Source organism: Anopheles coustani, chromosome X (assembly GCF_943734705.1).
Source record: "Anopheles coustani chromosome X, idAnoCousDA_361_x.2, whole genome shotgun sequence".
In the NCBI taxonomy this organism is placed as follows: domain Eukaryota; kingdom Metazoa; phylum Arthropoda; class Insecta; order Diptera; family Culicidae; genus Anopheles; species Anopheles coustani.
The window spans coordinates 15702784-15726253 of record NC_071290.1 but is presented as its reverse complement, the minus strand read 5'-3'; the positions used below and the strand labels follow the sequence as shown (position 1 = coordinate 15726253).

At 46.5% G+C, this 23470-nt stretch overlaps 2 protein-coding genes across 4 annotated transcripts in view; both read right to left on the bottom strand.

The window, feature by feature from the left end:
- The window catches only part of LOC131269649 (uncharacterized), a 35889-nt gene extending 13048 nt beyond the window's left edge, over window positions 1-22841 (bottom strand). For 2 of the 3 annotated variants that reach the window (XR_009179013.1, XM_058272116.1), the window contains exons 1-7: window positions 22430-22571; window positions 21707-22156; window positions 8106-8219; window positions 6355-6500; window positions 5681-6248; window positions 4655-5526; window positions 3698-4115 (exon numbers count right to left, since the gene is read on the bottom strand). Coding sequence is in view for 2 of the 3 variants with exons in the window: in XM_058272116.1 (XP_058128099.1) it covers window positions 3698-4115; window positions 4655-5526; window positions 5681-6248; window positions 6355-6500; window positions 8106-8219; window positions 21707-21970 (2382 nt within the window). In the remaining variant the exon portion in view is untranslated. Of the gene's footprint in view, window positions 1-3697; window positions 4116-4654; window positions 5527-5680; window positions 6249-6354; window positions 6501-8105; window positions 8220-21706; window positions 22157-22429; window positions 22572-22776 lie in introns of those variants that run through there. The other variant, XM_058272117.1, reaches the window with a different exon arrangement.
- The window catches only part of LOC131269654 (uncharacterized), a 114151-nt gene that overhangs the window by 30937 nt on the left and 59744 nt on the right, over window positions 1-23470 (bottom strand). The window lies entirely within an intron of this gene.

Genomic DNA, 23470 nt, shown 5'->3' with positions numbered 1-23470 from the left:
GCCGAAGCTGCGGAATGGGGAAAAAGAAAGCGTGCTGCCCGAAGGTCGGCGGTGCGACTAGCAGCAGTTGCTCTCGCCACCACCATCATCATCATCATCGGAACAGGTTGGCAGCTTTCGATTGTGTGCCGATTTCGGTCGGTTTTCTTCCCATATCAACCACCACCGTGCTCGTGGCCGGGGTTTCTGCGGCCGGGAAATCGAGCTCTCTCGTGGTTGTGCTCGAGAAAATGAAAGATGATCGGATCTTTGGGGACGGAAGCGATCGACAGTAGGCAACATTGTGTTCTACATTATCTACATGACGTTCCCGTCCTAGCACCGGTTAATTAAAAGCGATCATGATAAACCCTTTGCCGCAGAAGGTGGGACACAAAAATGTGACTTATTGCGACAACCCATTAGGTCACATTTTTTCAAGCTAAGATACTACTACTACTACGCATGTTCGGCCCTTCGTGGTGATCGAAATTCGATATGTATTAAACGAGGAAGGGAAACAAGGAAGCGATATCTGAATAAAACATTCATCTCCACGGTCGCTTGGAAAATTCGTTCCCGCACTCAAACGCCACCGTGCGCACATCGTGTAAGGGGGTAAGGGAGGGTAGAGGGGGAATAGAAACCACAATTCCCAACTGGCCCAACGAACCACGTGTACCGACGACGTGTCGCGGCGTTTCATTCCTCCGTACACCAGCGACCGAATAGTTTCATAACTTAACTAGCGCTCATCCAATTAGGGTTTGACTAATAGGATAATTTGATAGGGCGGAACGAAAGGGTGAAAGCCACGACGGGGCACGACCAAAAAAAAAGAAGCGAAAACAAGAACACGCGTACACTAACGACCTGCTTATCTTTAAAACGTTTTTGATTTGTCACAGACCTGGGAAGCAAAAAAAAAAGGTGGGAGGGAAAGTGCCATCGCCGCGACGAAGGGGGGAGTCGGGAGGGGAGCTCAATATCTGGGGGCGAGTTGGAATTTAAATTTAAATGGGAAGGAAATAAGAACCGCCAACCACTTTTTCCACCTAGCGCCAAGAGATTATTGGGCCAGAAGTAATGAGAGAGAAAAAAAACAACACTTGACTAATGAGGAGGGCCTTCTGATGCGTACGTGACACACCTTACAGTTTACGGACGCTGGTTTCTTTTAGCCATAAGAGGTAAGGCGCACGATGATCACGAACAGGGGAACGCTTGTGAAATCGAGTTAGCTTTCATACGAAAAAATTGTAATGGGAAATAGTATAACATAGCACAAGGGGGAAAAAAACTGAAAGTAGAAAATGAAACAGGAAAAGAAATAGACGAAAATTGCGCCATATTTTGGTCGGCCAATGTAATGCAAACTAACAAATGAACATGCTAAGTACTTCATACGATATAGTGTTTGCGTCTGCTGAAATCAAGACGACTTACACGCACCAATAGCTGACGTGTGTTTATCTTGCGGATGTCAGAATTACAATATTCCGGTACATTTTTCTTGAACGTATAAAGCACGTACGATGCGGCCATTTTCAAACAAACAATTTCCGAACCATTTATCCTCCAGCTGCTTTGTACACCAAAGCAAACTGAATATTTCATCCATTGCCTCTTGAGTACTGAACTCACGGTATGCTCAGATGTAAACAAAATTATGTTGACACATGTGTCAGCAAACGTTTGCGTTCTGCTGTGTGGACAGAGTTTTGACATGCTAGCATTTTGATTGTTCCTGCTTGATCTTTTGCAATGAAGTTAAAATAAACTTTTCTTATATCTTGATCAATAATCTTAATCAAAACAATCTTTGGGTTTTACGTGCGGGTTCAACTTTTCCTCTCCGTTGTCAGAACTTTTCCTCATGACATGAATAAAACCTTCTATTAACCTTCTAAATAAAACCTTTCCTACACGATTCTATGTATTTAGTATTTAGTACACGATAGACAAAACACAAACGCTGTAGACTATAAATGTTTGTGCTTATCACGACTGAATATCATGCAACAGCAAACATAAATTGTTTGAGGGTATGATTGAAAGCTAAAAGAAGGTGTACGTATTCCACCCATAAAGGGTAGTATGCGATGCTCCAGCTGGTTAAAGGGTCATGCCGTCCAGTGGGAGACGACATCTGGCACTATTCTGCGACGGCGGACACATATATTCTATGCTGTTTCCCACGGGGCGTGGACTCCACATATGCGTGCACTATGGGCACACACTTGGTGCGCCACCCCGGGGGGGCCATCATCCAAGGGTGCGGCGGGAGGCAGACAGCTGATCGGCGGAGTGGTCGGTGCATCACACCACCTCGCAGAGAGTCGGGTCCGGAGGGTCGGTCGGTCGGTGTTTGCCTGACATTCCATTTTGGCGTCGACCACTCCTTTCGCCGGAACGCACCCCATCGAATCAATTGGCGCTGGGCAGTTGCTGCTGCCAATGTACCCTTTTTTCCACCCTCACCCACACCCACCCAACCCTTTGGACAGCCAAATTCGTGCTCGCGGGGAGGGAAATGATTGGCAAGCCTAATCGCGGACAAAGAACTCATCAGCAGCAGCAGCAGCAACAGTACAACGTACACACATTGTGCGGAATGATGACTGGGTGTGTGTGTGTGTGTGCGTCTGCACGGGGTAAACGTACTGGAGGACGGCGGGGTGTAGCTGAAGAAACGAAACGAGGAGCGGCCTTGTGCATTGTGAATAATTCAAAAATCGAGGTTGCTAACCTGCCAGAGCATGGCGGCGGCGGTGGCCGTTCGAAGAGGAAACGGATGGGGATGGAAGGCAGATAGGTTCCACGACTTCCGCGTAATTGGGGCCGCCTGAGCTGAACCGACCACCGCCACAGCCGCAGTCGAGCATGATGATGCGTTGTTGAAAAACGAAGAGAGCTGAGGCGTATTTAATTTTTCTTTTTGCTGTAATTTTCCTGTTGCTGCTGCCGTCGATTAGTTGGTCCATCGTATCTCTCTCTCTCTCTCTCCCTACCTCCCTTTATTTGTCCTGTTTTATGCACGCACGGGTCTCTTTTCTGCCGTGCCCTAGTGGCATTTTCTTCTCCACGGCCGTGCTTGTGCTGGGCGATTTATGGTGCTGGCTGGCAGCAGGTGACGAAACTACCGGGTATATAGAGAGATACACCCGTCGTCGTGTGCCCATATGTGCAAAGCGCTAGTAGCGGTACCACCACCACCACCACCACCACTCACTCTCGTCCACGCGTGGAATGCAATATGGGAGCTGATGATACTGGCGAAGGCCTAATGCGCGCAGCAGCGCCCACGGGGCAGGATGGGAAAAAGTAAATATCCGGAGTGAAGAAGCTCGCGAGCTCACCAGCGGAAATCACGCGCAGGTGACGAGGGAGGGGGGGCGAGGATGGAGGTTAATTTTCCAACCGGTACATCCCAGCAGGTATCGCCCAACGCACACAGCCGTGGCCAAGAGGAGTGAGTGTGTGGTGGTGGATCGCAACGCACCAGTGAGCGGAACCAGCTGGGCAGGAAGTTCGATGCCGGTTTAGAAGTCGAACCGTGTGCGCGTTGGTTCCCCGGCGACCACGCACGGGTATGATGATGTTTACAACAGGTTCACCCAGTTTATCTTATCAGCGTTGGTGACGCTGCCCCGCGCCGATATGAAGTTGCACTTCACCCCCTTTCGGATGTCGTTTTGTTTTGATTGCTTGCACTCACCTGATTCTGCACCGTCACGGTCAGCAGGTGACGCTGCAGCTCGACGATGTTCGTCTCCAGCAGGATGGCGGCAATCTTCTTCGAGTCGAGCGTCCGCACCTTCTGGAGGCGGGGCGGCGAACCGAGCAGCGCATCCAGCCGCCCAAGACCAGCGCCGCCGCCCACCGATTGGGGTGTCTTCGGGTCCTCCACCAGGGCCGGATCATCGAGTGGTGGCAGCGGTGGTGGTGCCGCCGACGACTTTCCATTTCCTTGCAGCAGATGGTATCGGGAAGGCGCCCTCAGTGCGTGCGCTGGCGATTGCTGCGCATCGGCGGGTGATGACGATGACGATGCTAATGATGCTGACGACGCTGGAGGTGGTGGTATTGGTGTATGCTGTTGCTGTTGCTGACGAACTTTAATTGACTCGGGGGAACTGGAGATCGAGAAAAAGCATTTCAATAGAGCGTTCATTTCAATGGCCAAATCTCTAATGCTGAGTGCAACCCAACACACACACACACACACAGCACAGTAAAGTGAGGCACCACACACAATAATGGTAGCACAGTAAAAGTGTCATACCGTGTTTTCAAAAGCAGGCGATGTTGATACGGAAAAAGAGAAATATAATATCCACTAATAACAACTAATAAAATAGCGATAACATTATCTAACACTATATCGAGTGAATTTTAATACACTGAGTTTAAGTTTCGTGACGACCATTCAAAAGAAGTGTAAGAGATTCACATAAAAATTGTGCACAGACGAAGAACTGTCCAGTGGAAATGGAATAAAGTTAGGCACTACAAATATAAGGGAAATACAATCTACGAAAACTTAAAGGTATTACTGAACAAATCAATGATGGTGTATTCTTTACTGTGTGGTGTGTGGTACTTCAAAAAAGGTATTACTTGACCCAACACTAGGCAAAGACCACCCCCACGCTCGACTGGACTCGACACGTACCTAGGCGCGCTTCTATTTACAGTTTGCAGATGGAGATCATGTAGTTTGCTGTTCAGCTCGACCTTCTGACTGTTGGCCACCTTCAGCTGCTCCTGCAGATCGCGCATGGTCAGCGTGAGCGTCTCGAGCTCGTCGTGCATCTTCGCCTCCCGGATGCGCCCGGCGAACGTTTCCGCCTCGTACGTGGACAGCTTGTCGAGCAGCCGGTCGCGCTCGTTGCGCAAAATTTGTACATTGTGGTCCACCGGCGGTTGTCCTCCTCCTCCTACGGCAGCAACAACACCACCACCCGCTGCCGGATCGGTGGTGTGCAGCAGCTGGCTTTGGAAGCTTTTCGCGGCCGCCACCGAGGTGGCCACCGTCGGCCCGGCGCCCGACACGATAACGGTGGTGGAGCTTTTGGCGTCAGCACTGGCCACAACGCTGGTGGCCGTCGTCGCCGCCGGGTTGCTGTGGTGGATGGTGATATTGTTGCCCGAGCTGCTGCTGCTGCTGTGACTACTACTGCTTCCGCCGCTGCTTCCACCGATCCTGGCCGCCGCCGCCGCCCCATGATGGTGGGTAGCAACACCACCGGCCGACGCCACTGCGCCACTGGAGGTAGTAGAAGGAGGAGGAACAACTGCCGACACCACATGCTGCTGCTGATGATGCGGATGGGGTAGATGGGGAGGGTGGTGGTGCGCATGATGGTGGTGGGAAGGATGATTAATTGCTAAATTGGTTGCCCTACTTTTCTCCCGCTCCAGGTGCAGATCGACCTCCTCCCGGAGCCGACTGCCCTTCCTATGTATCACATCGAGCAGATTCCACAGTTCATCTTCGGTTTCCACCGCCAGTCGATTGATGGTCGTAGAGAGTATGAGACCTCCCTGCCAAGGAAAACGGGGGAAAACAAAACGGAGGGGAAGAGGTGAAGAAATGTTTCGAGGTAAGATAAGGTAAGTGTGTGGAAAAACGCAACCGGGCACTCTCTGCTGATTGCCAACTGAGTAGGGCTTTAAGAGATCTCTGTACTTTGCTTACCTGCACAGCACCACTCGTTGAGGACGCCGCACTGTGCGTCTCCTTCGAGGAGGACGTTTCGGTCGAGAAGCCGGAATCCTGTATCACACTACCGTTGTTGCCTTCACCGCTCTTTGGTTCCTTCTTACCACTATGGGAGTTACTTCGGCTGCGGATCAGCGAGGACGACGAATGCTGCTGTTGCTGCTGCTGCTGCTGCTGCTGCTGATGCGGATGGTTGCCGCTGCTATTGCTACCATGCTGTGTTTGCGTATGGTGATGTTGATGATGATGGTGGTGGTGTTGATGCGAATGTTGCTGCTGCTGCTGCAGATGATGGTTTAGGACGGTCGTGGTGGTGCCGCCGCCGCTGCTGCCAGCAACACTGGCAACCGCCGGTGCCGAGCCGGGGGACGCACCGAGGCCGGCGGTGTTGCTGTGGTTGCTGCTGATGCTGCCACCGTTGCTGCCACCGCCACCCGGGATGATGGTGGTGCTGCTCGAACCGCCACCCCCGATGCTGCCGCTGCCCGTGTCTTTCGGTATCAGTTTGCGCCGGATCCGTATACCACCCGGTTCCCACTCACGCCTAAGGATACAAGTACCACCCACAAGCGCTCCAGTTTAGTAAACAACCTTCATACACTCTCTCTCCTCCTCTCTCTGCTCTTGTCAAAGTAATGACAAATGCTTACCGGATCGCCAGGGACGAAGAGGACGACGATATGCCTGTGAGGGTGCTGTTCGCCGCTGAGGAAGCCATCTTGGATTTAAGATCGGGAAAGGTTTCAATAACCAGATCACGGAACTCCAACAGGGCACCGACTTCATTCTGTAACTCCTGCGAGCGATAAGCGAGGGGGGTAAATATTAAGGATACCGAATATAGAAGCTTTCGTCCCTTCAGAAAAGGTATCTTGCGTTGTACTAGTGATGTGCGTACTGAGTTATAAAGGGTGAGGCAACGGAATCATACTAATCTATTGTGAGATCATGACGTACTCTTTTTGTAACTCTTTGATGATTTATGTCGCAAGTAGCAATTCCAGTTCCAAATAGGCATTCAAATTACAAAACTATTTCGATTTCGATTCTCACTCAGGCGGAATGGAAAGGAATCAGATGGGACAGCGTGGGAGTTTCCATAGAGATTTAAATAAAGGGACTCGAATCCCTTTTTGGAATTTAAATGCTTCTTTGAGGCTCGGAAACCCTTCTTGGACTTGCTTTTTTTTGTTGATAATTTTACTCTTCTGACACTCGAATCCCTTGAATCGAAGAATCTCCAATATTCTAGATCAGTATGACATTCTCATCCCCAAAAAAGAGTTGTTATTCTTATCACTACTTTGCTCACGGTAACAGAATGATGCAAGCAACCATGAACACCTGTGTATCGAAAATACACTTGGAGATGACATAGAAGATGATATTGAAGCGATTCCGACAAGCGTACCTATTACGAGATCTGCCAGTTGGTATAATATTTATGTTTATCTGTAAGTAAACCATCGGTCCTTCCTATAAGGCGATAAACCTTGTTCTACTCGTTCGAATCTCAAATCGTAATGGAGTGAAAACATGGGTGACAGATTCTACCCGACACCGTACACACGAACAACAGGTCGAATGTGGTGTTGGGTGTTTGTAAGAACTATTTCTGCATTACTTTTAGCACCAGGTGGCCCGTCCTAGTAGGCAAACACTCACTCATCCCTTGCGAACAGCTTGTGTTCACCACTTTTTTTCGTATAAATTGCTGGAGCGACGTTTACGGCGCACGGTATATGATGCCATCTTGCCGCAGACGAACGGCCCCAACCCGGAGTGTGAGTGTGGGCGAAAGAAAAGGAGGTTTGTCGCCATCTAGGGAAAACCGCCGGTGTGGAGAAACCACCCTAAAGAACCCAACCGCGGCGTGAACCTTTTTTTTTTGTTGATCAATCTATTTCTCAATCATTTAAACAAAAAAAAAGTAACTTACGTGGGATGTATTTGAGGGTCGCGCATTTTCGTGCTGCCTGAAATGGCACACGCTGCAAAAACCATATGTGGGATTCTTCTGACAACTCCCACCCGGCTATGGATGGGATTCTGTCTGTCGACAGGAAAGGCTCGCTTTGGTGGATTCAGTTTGTTTCAAGTTCTTCCGAAATGTGATTAGTCATTTGAACTCAGGTCAAACCTGTTATACCCAGGACGGACACTCTACACCCTCAAAAAGATGTATGAAGTTTGCGTTCTTTAAAAGGCGATGCCTTAAAGAGTGAAAGGTCACTTTGATATCCATCATCAAAATTGTAATTATTTCATTCTTTGTCTATCGAATTACCTCCTGTAGCCACTTTATATAAAATTTCTTATGATCTGAATCTTTCTTAAGGGCTCGTAACATGAACATTGAAATCATTCCAAAGATGATGATATTCCCTAGTTAAAGACTCACCTGTAATGACTTCGTTTGATCGGTGACGTGATGGTAGTGGTACGGCTCGGCAGCTGGAGTCCTCAATGGCACATACTCCATACCAGGCCGCGGAACAAGTGTGCACAGGTCACTCTGTAAGCAGAAAGGGTTTAAGATTTTTAATTTGAGCAGTATTTGGTATTTTAATTAGACCGCATGATATTGCAATAAATTGTAAAGCATTCATGGTTCTTTCATTGTTCTTGCAAAGAAAAAGGCGCGAAGACTCCTTCCGTCACTAAGTTTGGCATTTTCAAAAACCTGATAGTAACATACACCTATGGTATAGGATAACATATACTACTAGAACTACGATACTAGAATCTCTATATACTCCGTGGTTATTTTAGGCATTGACTTGTTTTCACAGGAACATCAATTTGGTCGGCTTTTAATTGCCTTGTTATCAGAATTTCGCCACGGAATCGATAGCTTTGCAGGTATCATGGAAGCTGGTAGCTTTTCAGGAAGATGAAGTATCACGAACACTCTACAGCCATTTATGATGGATCATATAGATTTTACGAAGCATCCGGTTGTTTAGTCGAACAGATTTCCACCAACTCCGACTTGGGTTTTGACAACATTCACGTAGCGCTCCATGGACTCCTGTTTTTGCCATATAGAATTCACGCCCTACCATTGTTTCGACGTCGCTGTATGTCACGGTATATTGAAGGTGTGAGGTGTTGAGTGAGGTGTTGAGGTTGATAGATGTCGTTGCCTTCGATTCCTGGGTTATCCATCATTGTTTGGACCCACGTCCTTCGCAGTTTAGAACACCCCGAACGTACATCGTAGGTGAGTGGAGTTCATTCAATACACGAATTCAACGGTATCATATGGTCTCATCACTTCATCTTAGGAATACAAACTTCTTTATATTCACTCTCTCTTTTTGCCTCTTGTACTGCACAGATTTAATTTGAATTTAACAACGACCCACGATCGCACGACGTTGTGACCAGTTCGCTCCAACCACCACAATTAGTAGCACTTCCACAATTTAACTAGAGACTTCGCATAAATGATACATTCCCTTGAAAATACGTATTTTGTCGTTGCAAATTTTATGTAGGCTTCATTGAAAGTCAAATGTTATCACAAATACTCCTGCTATGCAGATGTTTTCCCCTTGTGGACTAATCACAGCGAGCGAAATGAACAAGTTTTCACATAAACAAAAGAGATTTATTGTGATTGTACAGCAGCTTTCATTTGGATTGTGCGGTTTCGAGTGTTTGCTTCACATATCATATTGCTTATAACAATAAACGTTACCAGCAGATAAGAGAGTTTTCTAATAATAAAAAACGATTATAAGAACCAAAAACAAGGTCAATTATTCGTACTTCAAGAAAGGGGTTATTTAATCTACTTTCACCAGTGCCACCGGATGGATTTGTCTAAAACCTATTTAATTCGTTTGGAAAGTACTTCAGTTGAATAATAATTGTATCCCCAAATTCATTTCAAAGTGCCCACTTAGGAAGAAGTATTGAAATTGTACGCGGGCTTGGTTCTGGCAGTTAAATCTATATGAGCGCCACTCGAAATTGCCTGAAAGTCAAGCCAGCTGCTGCACACGCACGGCGCATGGCAAACGTTATGTGATTTCTTAGCTTCCTCTGCTCTGTGTAAATTTGAGATAGCAGCGCACGTACGCCGATTCGAACGAGCGTCCCACGATATAACAGCGGATCACATAACAAGGGTGTTGCGAAGATAACAAAATGTGAGGTGAAATTAAAAGCTGTGCTAATAATTTAAGCTATCAAACAAACCTCCGGCACTAGGGTCTCGTGGTATCTCCTGGCAGACTTTTTTCCCTTGTCGATTACTTTTCTTTCGCTGTCGTTTTTGTTAGACTAGACTTTTGCTGTCTGTAGTTTAGCGTTATCCCAGACCGGAGTCCTTACGATCATCTCTTCTACTCTTTAAAAAATATGAGGTTACTTTTTAACAGCAGATAGAAAGAAGGATAGTTGAATTACTACTCAAAAATATTTTTAAGCTTTCTGTAAAAGAAAAATCTCTGGCGATCCAGCCAAAACTGAACGTTGAAAACAATGTAAGTCCCTGTTAATCTCACTTCGAAACAGTTGTTTAGGTCAATTAAATAAACAATGCTGGAAGTTATAAGCAGCCTAACATAATGCTAACATTTGAACAAGACTAGGATGTTGAAAGAGGGAGGCACCTAGTCAGCAGGAGGTCCTCCTGATGCCTCACCTCATGTGTTTCTAGGCAACATATTAACACTAGAATACATTACGATTCGACAACTCATTTTCAATAAGCTACGATTTCGTCAGTTTTTACACCACATTTTTTTGAGTTAAAAGCCATCACAGAGGTTTGAATCTTCTTTCACGGAAAGCTTGGTTTCGAATCTCAAAAGAATTGCCTATTGTAACTATTTGCCGCAGTGTTTTAAATCCAAACGAAGATCAAAATTCCACAGGATTCAGATCCCTCGGAAAACTGATAACATTTTGTTTATTAATTTACTCTTTGCTCTCATTACCCCAAATAAATACATGGACCCCTGTTTGAGTAAGCTCCCAAGGAGAATTCAAATTACACTACAACTGCGCGTGCGTGATTTAATGCTATCCATTCATTAGTAAGGAGATCACTCACTTATTCTTACTCAGTTACTCAGATACACAATTCGTGAATAGTAACAACAAGTGCACGAGCTGCAAACGCGGTGTCCAAGGACGTTAAAACTGGACGACTTTGTTTAGCTGGCCGCATATTTTTAATGGAATCAGAGCCAGCCAGCCTCGCAGCATCGGATCGTTTTCGATAACGGCGCCGAAGCCCTGGAAATTGAGGTTTTGTGTCTCCGGAGGACGTGCATCCGCACACGCATAATCAAACCAAAGGGAGGGAGGGAGGGAGGGAGTGGGGAGGGGATGACGTGGTGGAAAAGCAACAAAAAAGGCAGGCAGGCTTAATTTGCTTCACAGTGACGGATTGCCATCGAAATTGCGGCTGTGGTGGTGGTGTAACCATACTTTCCGCAACGCAAATGGACGCCACCATCGATACCCCCCTCGCCCCCCCTCGGAGGGGAGACCTGACGCGCTTTGGTGAGCATTCGGAACACGGCGGATCGCGGCGGTGCTCCACAAGGTTGAAAGATGTTGTTTCATTTTTCATCATGCGTTTTTCTGTTTTGTCTGTTTGGTTGCGTTGTTGCAACCGTATGCTGGAGGATATGAGACGGTGAGGGAGGGGGGCTGTAATTTTCTACAGTTCGCGCACATGAAGGCTACAGGCAGGTGGAAGGCAGCAGCAGCAGCAGCAGCAGCAGCAAACGAAGTTGGACGGACAGAGACCTCGAAGGCGTTGTTGGTTGTTGATGGTCAAAAAGCGAAGACCGAAAACCACAAAACTAAAAGTTTAAAAATAAACAAACAAAGTACGAGCCAGAATGCAGCCCCGTAGAAGGCTTGTCGCGGGTCTCTGGCCGAGCATGTGAATGATATGTTCCGGGCGTGGAACCACTTGCCCCCCTCCCTCCGCTACTCTACACTCGGCTCTTCGCTGCCCATTAATGCGGTGCGTGGAGGAGAAACTGACCTCCGCCGAGTCCGATTTTCCAACATCGGTTTCGTTCGGGGGGGATGGCACTTTCAAAATTCCACCGCGCACGCAGCAAGACGTGATAGAAAGTAGCGGGAAGTAGTTTACCGGAAGTAATACCTACGAGGTGTCTCAGCAGTGCGCCTATGTTGGATGCGAAAGACTGCACGGCCACGAAGAACGCCGGTACCAGTACCATTGGCACCACGAGCGGTCGGACCAGGCGAACGAGAAGTGTTGCTGCTGGTGTTGGTGTTGATAGTACGGTGACTGGCGGTGCCTTTCCCCTAGCACCAATCCCGGAACCCCGTTCTAGGACGGTGGCGCCGCGGGTGCGCCCGGAAGCCACGAAAAAACGGCCGATCACCCGCCGAGCGACGTTGGAAGGACAGTGCGCTAGCGGACGACGATGGGTCCGGCTTGGTTAGAGGCCGTCGGCGCCCACGGACGGCGGCGGCGACGACGACGACGACGGCGACCGTTCGCACGGCTCGAAGCGGCCACATCGAGAGGACGGCGAGAGGCTCAACACCTCGCGTACACGTACACACACACACACGTAAGTAAACACCAAACTTTTTTACTACTACCTGGCCTAACACTAAAGGCAGCTAAAGTTAAGGTAACCTAAAACACAAGCCCTCATCGAGAGGTCCAATTTAATATTTGTAACTATTAACCGGGCCGGGGTTAACACCCGTTGTTGTCTTGTTTCATGCGATCAGCAAAATCCATTACCGAGCGAAACAAAAGGGGCAAAATATTTTGATAGTTCTCCGTTTTACTTCCAACTCAAGCCCTTTACTATTACTACTACTGGTTATCAGGTTGCACGTAACGCCTGTAACGTTCCATCTTTCAGCGCACACTCTGCGAAACTGCACCGAACCTGATCACACACACACACTATCGTTACGTAATTCCCACTGCCATTCGATGGAAACATCAAATTAAAAAAAAAAAAGGCAATCACCCTGGAATGTGCGCCGAGCTACTGCCAAAGTCAGTCAGCTGTTGCGCAATTAAAAACTCGTCGAAGGAATCGATTTTTTCGGAAAGCAACTCTTGCAACCGAAAAGTGAGTCATGTTTTGGACAACCACCTCGGCCTCATCCTAACGTCACGAATGGTAAAGATTTTACTTTGAAGCGGAAAAGTTAGTGCAACTAGCATCCGTTCCCAGTGGTCGAAAGATGAGAACATCAAGGCAGCACACCACTAGAGAGGACCAAGTGACTCGGGTAAGTTGAGATATTGTTTCACAGTCGAATAGCAAAAGGGAATCCCACGCGAAAATTGACCGCGCAGCGTCAAGGACAACGGCACAGCGGGTTTTTTGCGGGTCCCACACACGCACGAAACACTAACTAACTGCCTTCCCTATCCTTTCAAGGAGATGCCTTGTTGCCCCGCATAACTCGGTCGGTAATGCCTTTTGGGAAGAGAAGGCCCATTTAAACAAAATTGTTGCCGATCACAAAAATCGAACACGATCGTGGCGTGTCCTCACGGAAGCTAAGCGCAGAGACGATTGGCAACACCGTAAAACACATTGATGCCAAAACGACCAGCAGCAAAAAACACAGCCACACGACTTGCGACCTATCCACGCCCAACACACGCGAATACTAACGCGACGGCGTGCTTCGGCCGTGTTTAATTGGTCGCAATTCAAAGTCGCCGACCCAAAAGAGACACCCAACCAAGATATGTTGGCGCTGCTGGCCTACACCAGCAACACCAACACTCACTGCAACCCGCTGTGGGGGGAAGTAGAAAGGAGTTGGTCAAGGTTTTGAAATTATGTATCGTGTGAGTCCGCTCGGTTTCCTGCGCGCGAGGACATCGGCGGCGACAACACCACCGCATATTGTGGAAGATCGACCACTACTCCTGAAGTCCGCGACACTTCCACAGCACAAGGCGGCGAGGTGAGGGCGAGGCCAGGGTGCGATACCAAATAAATATCATTCGAGCTACCGATCGAGTACGAACGCACGGTGGCTACAAGGCTCGCCGCGAGACGCGTTACTTTCGCCCCAAGAATTGCCGCATCCATCGCAAGGTGATGGGCTTAATGGCTCCTCCTACTCGAGCGTCTTACGAGGAGTCAGAGTATCAGTTTGAGGGTCAGAGCGCCACGATCGAGGCAATCCAGCGGAGCGAATCGGGCAAAGCCTCGCACGGCGTTTTAACTCGTTTCCGTTTTGGGTGGTAACGATGCATGCAAGCTGCAGAACATAGCAATTCGCTGAGGAAATATGCCAAAGCCTGCAAAGAGAATCTTACTATGTTCATATGCGATTACCATATGAACGCCATGAACATTGGACACATCCTGGAGTGCAAATGTATATCTGTAGCGACATTCAACACATCCATTGCCAGCAAATTTAGTCTCCAAAGCAAGTGTTTTTGTGCCTAAGGAACAAGCCGAAGACAAGAGCTCTAGCCGAAGACAAGAGCTGCCAAACGTCACTTGTCTTGTTGATGTCGATTTAGGCCATATATGTAAATTTTGAGCAATATCGAACATAAATTTTACATGGTTTTGTGTTTGTAGATCATTTTTCTTTTCATCTTGCTTCATCATCAGTGGGAATGACTCGTAATTTTCTCCTATAATACTTCCACGGTTCCTCAAAGACCACCTACAATGGAGCAAAATCGTGTATATTTGTGTAGCATTCTTAAAGTTTATTGATTAGATCTTATGTTTCACATTAATTACAGCGTAATACTTCGTTTTGATGGTTGACATATAATAAAAACACTTTTGTCATATAATGTCATAAAACATATTTGTCTCTAGGATCACTTGATTACAAGTGGGTTTGGAAGGCAGGAGCGTTTGAGAAAAGTAAATCATGTTTGTAATCCGTTATATACCTTAGCATACTTTCAGCAAACCTAAATAGTAAAAAACCGTAAAACGTTGGTCATGTTATCAACACTAGATATCTCCAAAGAATTGCGACGTAATTTTGGCCTGGCCAATTGAGGAGATCCAGCTTGTTGCCTTTGACATCATACTTTGACATTCTTCAGAAACATGCTTTTCAAAGAAATATTCATGATCATACCTTACCCTCATTATTTTAGCACAACGTATTCATCAGAATAACATCAATTTTCGTCACGGTAAAAAATGATTTCGCAACATTACTTACATGGTTCCCCAGTCTCATTTTCTTGTTTTCCACTAAGTTCAGAAGCTTCAGTATGGTTCTTCGATATTTTTTCCCAGCCCTAACACTGGTAAAGTGTTTTCGGAGTAACTTTAAGAAAATTGCATGCTTTCAGTTCTTTTTTTTTAGGTTTGCGAAAAAAGGATAAAACCCGATACAATTCTGACAACAATTAATCTCCATCTCGATTGCAACAGAAAACCTGGCAAAATTAGAATCCGTGCGGAGAAGATTAGGATCCCAGGGGTCTTTCCCGCTTAGAAACATACTGCAGAATCTTACCCTCAAATGATGATCGCAAAGGCGTGCTGGGATTAAATGTGTTACAGCCCACATCGAACCATGCAGCAATGACTGTCAATAATGAAATTTCGAGCCAGTTAAATGATGACACCATCCTATGTTTTGTATTTGGAAGAACGTTTGTATTACTAGAGGGTCGGGCATTTCCTGCCAGCTTCAACCTTAAGTAAGGCAAGAGCAAATTACAGATATAGTTGAAGTCGTTGCGGACATTCAAAGGAAGTGATACAAAATAACGAAACACGCGAGCAAGGTTCGCCTAACCCCCAGCACAGGGCAATGTTACTCACTTTTGGAAGAATCGATCAAATATTTCCCTCCCTTCCGCACAACCAACCCACCAACTTTGGCCTAGGTGTATCTTGTCTTCGATTAGGATCACGAGAAAGTCGCTCGCGGAAGCGTTGGAGTCCATAAACATCCGCCGCGCGGTTATTTGATCGATAAACACACCGAACCACGGTGTTAGGTTGGGCAGGAGAGTAGTAATAGTGTGTATATAGGATATCAATCCTACCTTCTTCTTCGATCTTCAGCTGCTTTCTCGGCGCGGCTGTGGTTGTCTTACCACCGCGAACTCTCCCAGGGTCGTTTGACTTGTAAGTCGTGGTGGTTGCTGCTGCTGTTGTTGTTGTTGTTGGTGGCGCCAATATGTCGTTTTCTCCAGCCCGGGTTCGCACGCGACGCTGGTCGCACAGAGGCTCGAGTCGAAGTTATGTGTTTGTGTACTTCTCTTTTTCTATTTTTCCAGCCCGTTTCCTATCCTCTGCACTATGGATAAGGTTTTCTAAGGTAAGGTTGACTATGGAGCAAGCGAGAGGGACGACGATGACGACCACGAGCGTTGTTGGCGATGCCCTCTAATATACCCCCACCACCCCTCCCTTTCTGCCCTCTCCCAACCCTTTTTTCCGGTCTGCCCCTACCAAACGCGTGCCAGGGAAACCCCACTAACACTGCTTACAAACAAACCACCACATACACACACACACACACACACAATCGACACACGGCGTTTTCTCTTTGATAGGCACGCGCGCGATCACCGAAATTCGAAATTATCGAAATTTTCACTGTTTTTACATTCTTTTTAACACACGCCCCACCGCGCCGCTCCGGGCCACCACCAGCGGGGGGGACCTCCTTTTTTTCACTCGTGGAATCGGGGGCTCAATCGGCACTCTCAAATGTTTCGGTTACATTTTTCGTGTTTGCTTCACGCTTTCTACTCTCTTCCTTTACCCCCCTTCATTCCACCCGCGGGGAGCTCCCCTAGACGCTCGTTCCCTCGATCACTCGAGCCAGCCCCTGTTTCCTATGCATTTCCTCCATCATTTCCATGCTTTCCACGGGTTGATTGTCGGGTGGGGCGGGAGAAGTGGGGAAGCAAAATCGCGTATTTTATTGATAGAAGACCCCAAACTACGTCCACTTGACGTTTTGTTTTGTCGATTGTATGGTTTTTTGATTGTAGTACGCGTCATCAACCACTCGCAATCCGATTGCTTTAGCGCCTCGTTTCTTTATTTTTTATTGCACAGCAAGTACGATTCCGAGTCCAGAGAGAAAACGACAATAGGAAATTGCCAGCAACTTTATAGATTTTGCACATACACACACACACACACACACACACACACACACATACACACACACGTACGGACGCACGCATGCCCGCACTTCTTAGCTGGCGAACAGCGCAAAACAACGGGCAGGCGCCAGTGGTTCAAACGGAACTGAGTTCAAACCCGCGAATCCACGTGATCCCGAATGCATCTATCTCTCGCTCCGAGAGCTAGCAATTGCGACTATGGCAGCACATTTACAGCAAAAAAAAAAAACGGGTGGATGACTCAAAACTTACACCGCGATACTGCTACGGCTTTTTTTCCTTCCTTCCTGTCTCCTCCAACACACTACTGCGTGAAAAAGCTGCTGCTGCTGCTGTTGCTGCAGAGAAACGCACGGAAGCGGGGTTCCGCCTGCCGGATGGATCGAACCGAACCAGCCGGAACCAAGTATGTTGCGCTGGCGCTCGGAATCGATTGTTTCAAAAACCAACGAGAAAAAAGAATTGCACCTTCGTTCCACCATTTTTGTTTTTCCGTTTTCGTTTTATCCGCCACGGCCTGTTGCTGCATGTGCAACTCGTTTGACGTGTGCGGCCATGATGACGATCGCAGCTTATCGACGGGCCAAAATAAAACTCCGGACGACGCAAAGCGCCTCACAGAAACGCTTGGATGTAAAGGGAATCACAACTCGCTCAACCACACTCGGAAAGCACCGCACGACAACAACATACAACTTTCGCCAAAAAACGCTGGCCGATGTCCGAGCCACACTACTGCCTGCTGGATGCGGAATGCAGCACAACAACGAACGGGCACGGGCGTAACACGCCACCAAAGCAAAATGTGAATGCAGCGGAGCGCGCTCTGCTGGGAACCACGCACGCACGACGCACGTCTTCTCCGAACCACGGTTAGCGAGTTTCTGAGCCCGACGGTACGTGTTGCAAATTCAACGAAACTGAAACCACCGAACTGCTCCATAAGTGCTCCCCGCTCTCTATCGCTCTCCGCGAGAGTTGGAGCTTCGCGGAAGATCGATTTGGTAGCGGTCGCCATGATGACTCATGCGCCAGCGGTGCGGGAAGCCAGGGGATTGCTGGAGGAATATAGAGTAACGTGGGGTCAAACGGTGTCTAATTCCTCGTTTGCCAACAATGCACGAGAGACACGGTGGCAGCACCGCCACAGGCCGAAACTTTACTCACTGCTGAAGGCTGATTTGCTCTGCCGTATCTCTACCATTCTCTCCATCTGGCCTTCTATTGGTTCTCTTACCAAGCCTACCATATGATAGCCAAGAACAAACATACTATTTGTAGGGGAACGTTAGGCAAGATGCCCCGGTGGGGTAAAATGCACTGGCATGTTTTTAGCTGAGTTATACCATTTAAACATAACATGTAGTAACATCAATGTCCCTAAGATTTGGTCTGGGTTACTTTACTGGGGAGAAGTTCATAAATGTTACATTTTTTTAAAATACTCCAAACGCAAAGCAGTTTGAAAACAGCTTTTAAATTATCATCACCACTGCCAGATGCAGAACTTGGTGGTGCATATGCTCTGGTGAATGTAGTTTGCCAACAAAGACAACTGTAGCTGTAGTTTTGTGTAAAAAATACACAAAACAACGAAAAGTGTCTTTACTTAGTTATAAAGACTAGAGATGAAAGCAGTAAGGTTCATTTGAATAAAAAGAATATGCCAGGAGGATTGGCTATACACAGATTGATAAAGATATTCAATTAATTGAAGTTCAGATATATGAGCAACAAAGTCATATTCAATCTGTGTTTCAAATGCTACACATTCAAATGCTTCTTAGTTATCTGGTAAATATTTTACTCATACGCAGAAAAGTTGGTAAGAAACTATCCAACAGGATTCTGAATATGAAATTTAGCGGACTGACCAAATCTTCACATAAAATCCTAGACACGAAGGTGCAAACTTTGAGGACCTTCTTCTACATAAGTCGATCTGGGACTTGAAATATGCCTCTGATGATATTGATATAATTGGTAGAAGCATTCCAAATGATTGAGCACGGGGCGAATGTCTTAAGACGGCAGATAAACGAAGAAAAACCAAAGAAAATGGTGGCTTCATCGGCGACCCTGCCAACAATTGCCGTAGCCCTACGCCTGTTGACTTACAAACGGGTGAACACTCTTTTGAACTCGTCTAAAATCTTAGCTTAATTTAAAAACCAGTATCGATAATAAACATGTTTCAAGAAATGCACACTAGGGTGTTGGCAAGCAACCGATATGCATCCGAAGTATCAGAGAGAATTCCTGCATTAATGCTTCATCATCTCAGGACAAACGAAGCTGGGGCTGCATAGCACTTTCAGTCGGATCATTGGATGCGAATCCGGATCAGCTCCGGAGGAAGTGCATTCTATCCGATGCACTACGCGGGAGGAACTAAATACGTAGCAGAAATAGAAGCAAGGAGCCGGAATAGCTGAACCAGATGATATGCCACAGATGAGCAGATAAAAATCCCGATGTGATGTATAATGGAGGGATATTTAAAAAGACGGGTGACATTAGTAGACCTCCCGGTTGACAAAAATTCAAATTTTTTGCAGCTGTCATGTAGTACCAGCAAGTTTTTCTATGGCAGATTGCTGGGACTCTTGCTGGAACTACTTAGTACCAGCAACAATGTCAATTTCTGTCAACCGGGCTGGGAGCCGGTGGCAAAACAAACTAGCAGGCCAACAGTGATGTAGCATTTGTTGGAGCAGTCCGATGCATCGGGAGTCGATTCAGGTTTTCATTCGTTGCCGGTTTCTAAAAGGTGGAGTCGCAGTTGATGCGCGAATCTATTCCAGAGTTCCCTTCACTATGGTGGGCTGTGGCCATGCCATGTGGAGAATGGCATCGGACGACCCAGACCGTTGAGTCCTTCTAGACGGTTCAGCAGGTTCGTGAGCGAGCAGACCAAAACCACTGCCGACCTTGCTCGTACTCCTGTTTGTTTTGGATGGCATTCCCCCATGTTTGTGTCGGTGCATTCTGCCTCGCCACCATCAGGACCACTTTTCCCCCAAAATTGCCGAAGACGTACGTACAAAAAAAGGTATTCAAATAAATTATCTAAAACAAAATTGATAGTTTCGATGTAGCTTTACCCATTATTCGTTAAGCAAAAAGATGATGTCAAGAGGTCAATAAATCGAACATTGAAAATTTGAGATATTTTCATCGAATGTATCGTGTGAAATTAATATTTTTCTTGTAACGGGTCCACATTGACAATTTGCAGTATCACAGACGGTCATGAAACACCTCGAACGGGGGAAACAACGTCCAACAACAATTAAAAATTACTTCCGAGAGAGAAGTAGCAAGGAGGAAATGCAGAGCCTAAACGTGGAAAGAACAGACGGATCAACGGAGACGGTTGTCGACAAAAGAAGGAAAGCAGCTCGCGTGTAAAACGCACCACACAATGAAGGATACTGCTGTGCTAATTGATGACAATGAGTAGTTTATTTCGTGTCCTTAAATATATTACAAGATGTGCCATTAAAATTACATCACTCGAAAGGTAACTTAATCATTCGGTCGAAACGTTTGATCCGTTTCTGACATACAGCGACAGGACTTCGTTACAGTAAAAGATAGAATTTATCAAACAGTATTTCATCGCGATCAAAAAATAATCGCTGGCGACAAGGACAGTGATTATTTCGAAATCGAAATGAACTACTGTTATGTTTGAAGTAACATGGATAGTTATGTAACAGTAATGGAATATTTCTCAGGAGTTCCCCTCGACTCTACATTTGTCTTAATTGCTTGATGTTGTCTCGAAGATGCGGCTTGGCAGAATAACACCGCCTGATGTAAATGGTTCAGAACAATTTGGCAGCCGTTTGATACGGACAAGGCGATCTGAATTGTTCCATAGTTTGTTAGAAGGTCATCGAAAGGATCAAGCACATGAAAGGGCGCGTTGACGAGCCGCTTTGTCACATTGTTTCTTTATGTCCGATTTTCAAATAAAATAAGATTATCTTGTAGCAGGGCCTAGGAGAAAGTACACAAATGCCAAATGACAAGGCGGATCGTTAACACGCCTTTGCATGCATTTGATCTGTTCGATGATCTTGTAACAAACCATGGAACAGTTCAGATCCCCTTGTCCGTATCAAACGGTAGCGAAGTTGTTCTGAACCATTGATACCAGGCAATGTTATTCTGGCACGCCGGATCTTCGAGACGTACAGCAAGCAATTAAGACAAGTTTAGAGACGGGGCAACCGCTGTGGAAGACATTCCATCACATTGTCAATGTCGCAAATATCTATTTCGTGCAAAATGACGTTTCGCTGACGCGTATGCACAACGAGGCAACGGAATGTGGACAAAAACATGCGCCTTAGAAAATCGACCCCGAAGCGTTAAGCTACCCAACGGATACTGAATTCAGCTCGATGAAGAAAGGAGTGACGTCGTTGCTACGGAATAACTACAATCTGTTATTGAAAACGAAAACATCCTCTTCGTGAAAATGTACGGGGTCAGCATTCAGCCTTTTTCGGCAGGCCAATTACCTCAACTTAAAGGACATAAACAGTCCATCTGCAGCCGCAGGTCGAAGTAATAAAAGTGTTTTCGAAACACCGACGACGAAACGCACCGATGCGCATCCTGGCGGCAGTGCCAGGGCATGACAACCGGTTGGCGCATACGGTGACCGGCATTTCATTCCAACGGAGGCGGGTCCAATGACCCGCTTGTTTCCTCGGTACCGAAACCGATACTGATCGTAAGCTATAAATTATTGGCGAAATCCTGAAAACCTCGGTTTGAATGATTAACCCAAATGTCGCTCGATATGTACAGTATAATAGTATAGCTACTAAGCCTTTACTCGCACTCGGCCAGCGTAGGCATGCACTTACCTTGGTAAGGTACAACGGAAGTGATGTACACACCCGTGGCCCATCTTTGTTGGTGGTTGATTGCGGTGGTTGAAAATTGCGCGGTATCCGGTAATAATTCTGCCGAATGCCCGCCGGGTTGGGATCGATGTTGCTCTGATAATGTACTGCAGCTTCTAAATTCGGAAATTGCGATTGCAGCTGCTGCGGGGACGTCGCGCGGTGAACTTTATCGTGCGGCTGTATTGCATGAGCGAGCGTTTTGTCAAGTTCGTTTTCGGACATGGCACACGCGTGGTAGCGATGGAACCACTGCCAACGTTGGCCGTTTCGAATGATTGCTCGTCAAAGAAGGAACAAATATTTTTTGCAACGCACTTTATCACCGCCGTGCCCAACAATGGAGTCCCCGCCGACATCACATCACTACAGTTAACCATTTGATTTTTTCTATTGTTCGCGGCACCAACACTGTGAAAGAAAAGAACAGATAAGAAAACGTTAATATACTGAAATGTACACCTCAGTGTCGGTGGAAGGAAAGCTTGGTGACGATTTTCTACTCCGCAAACCGAAGGCGTTTCACAATTTTAGTTTTCTTCCTGCATTGTTAATGCATCATAGCAGTCTATTACATCGTTGCCTGACAACCCACGGAAAGAAAATGGCCGTGCTTCGCAACCAAAAGTGGAGGGTTGGGCTTAATTTCTTTTGCTCAAAAGCATATACACTCCCACTTCTCACCTGCAACTCAAGAGCCATGTTCGAGAGCTCGATACGACAAGACACGTATAGAACGGAAACAATTCCAAACCGAAATCTAACGCAAAGCAAACAAATTCTTACGGCTAGGCTAGTTGCAAGCCATCACTTTCACAGCCGCACAGTTTCGAGGCACTACGTCTTCTGAAATTAATGGCTCATCGCTTGACATGACCGCTCGAACGAACCGACGTTTATACGGCTCACTTCGTTGCTCGCGCGCACTCGGAGTGTTAATTTTTCACATGATTTAATGGTTTACTTCGCTTAGCCAAGCTTTAAAAAAATCATTTTATTCGTTTAACATACAATGTTAACAAAAACTTTACCTCCTAGAACCAGTTTCTATGAACGAGAACATGAAAACATATGTCAAAACTAAGTCATCGTTCAAGAGTCCGGTTTAGCCCCTTGCTAAACAACACAATGTCTTCTGACCGGAAACCAACGTACAAGGGTTGGGTGATGCTAGGTTCGTTCCATCTTCATGTCATGAATGACTCCAGCACGGCGAGGAGATAATTCCAAATAATTTCAACCTAATTTTTGGCTTTTCTCTAGATTATTTACTATGAAGTGCAGTGAAAAAGTCCCTCATAAATTGATAAACCAGGCCCCCATACCAGGCGATAACATACAAGGTAACTATGTATCTAAAAGTGCATGAACCTGCATATAATATCTTCACTTCATGATTGATTCAAATAAGTTTCATAACGATTTCTTTAGGACTGGAATATTTTTGTCAAAGAAGTGGCCGGCTTTTAATTTTGTTTAAATTCTTTTGAGATGTGGGTTTTTAGCTGTCATCTGTGCATAAAAATTTACCGACAAAATGGCGTTTGACACAACTTTCCAGCCGCTTGTGTTTACCGCAATTTCTATCAAATTGAGTTCACAGTCCTCTGCTCATTTTCATGTTTGAATCTAGCTCGGGGTCCACACTACAGCGCGACGTCGCCTGAGAGGAGCTGAACTTCACTCGGGGTCCACACTACAGCGCGACGTCGCCTGACAGGAGCT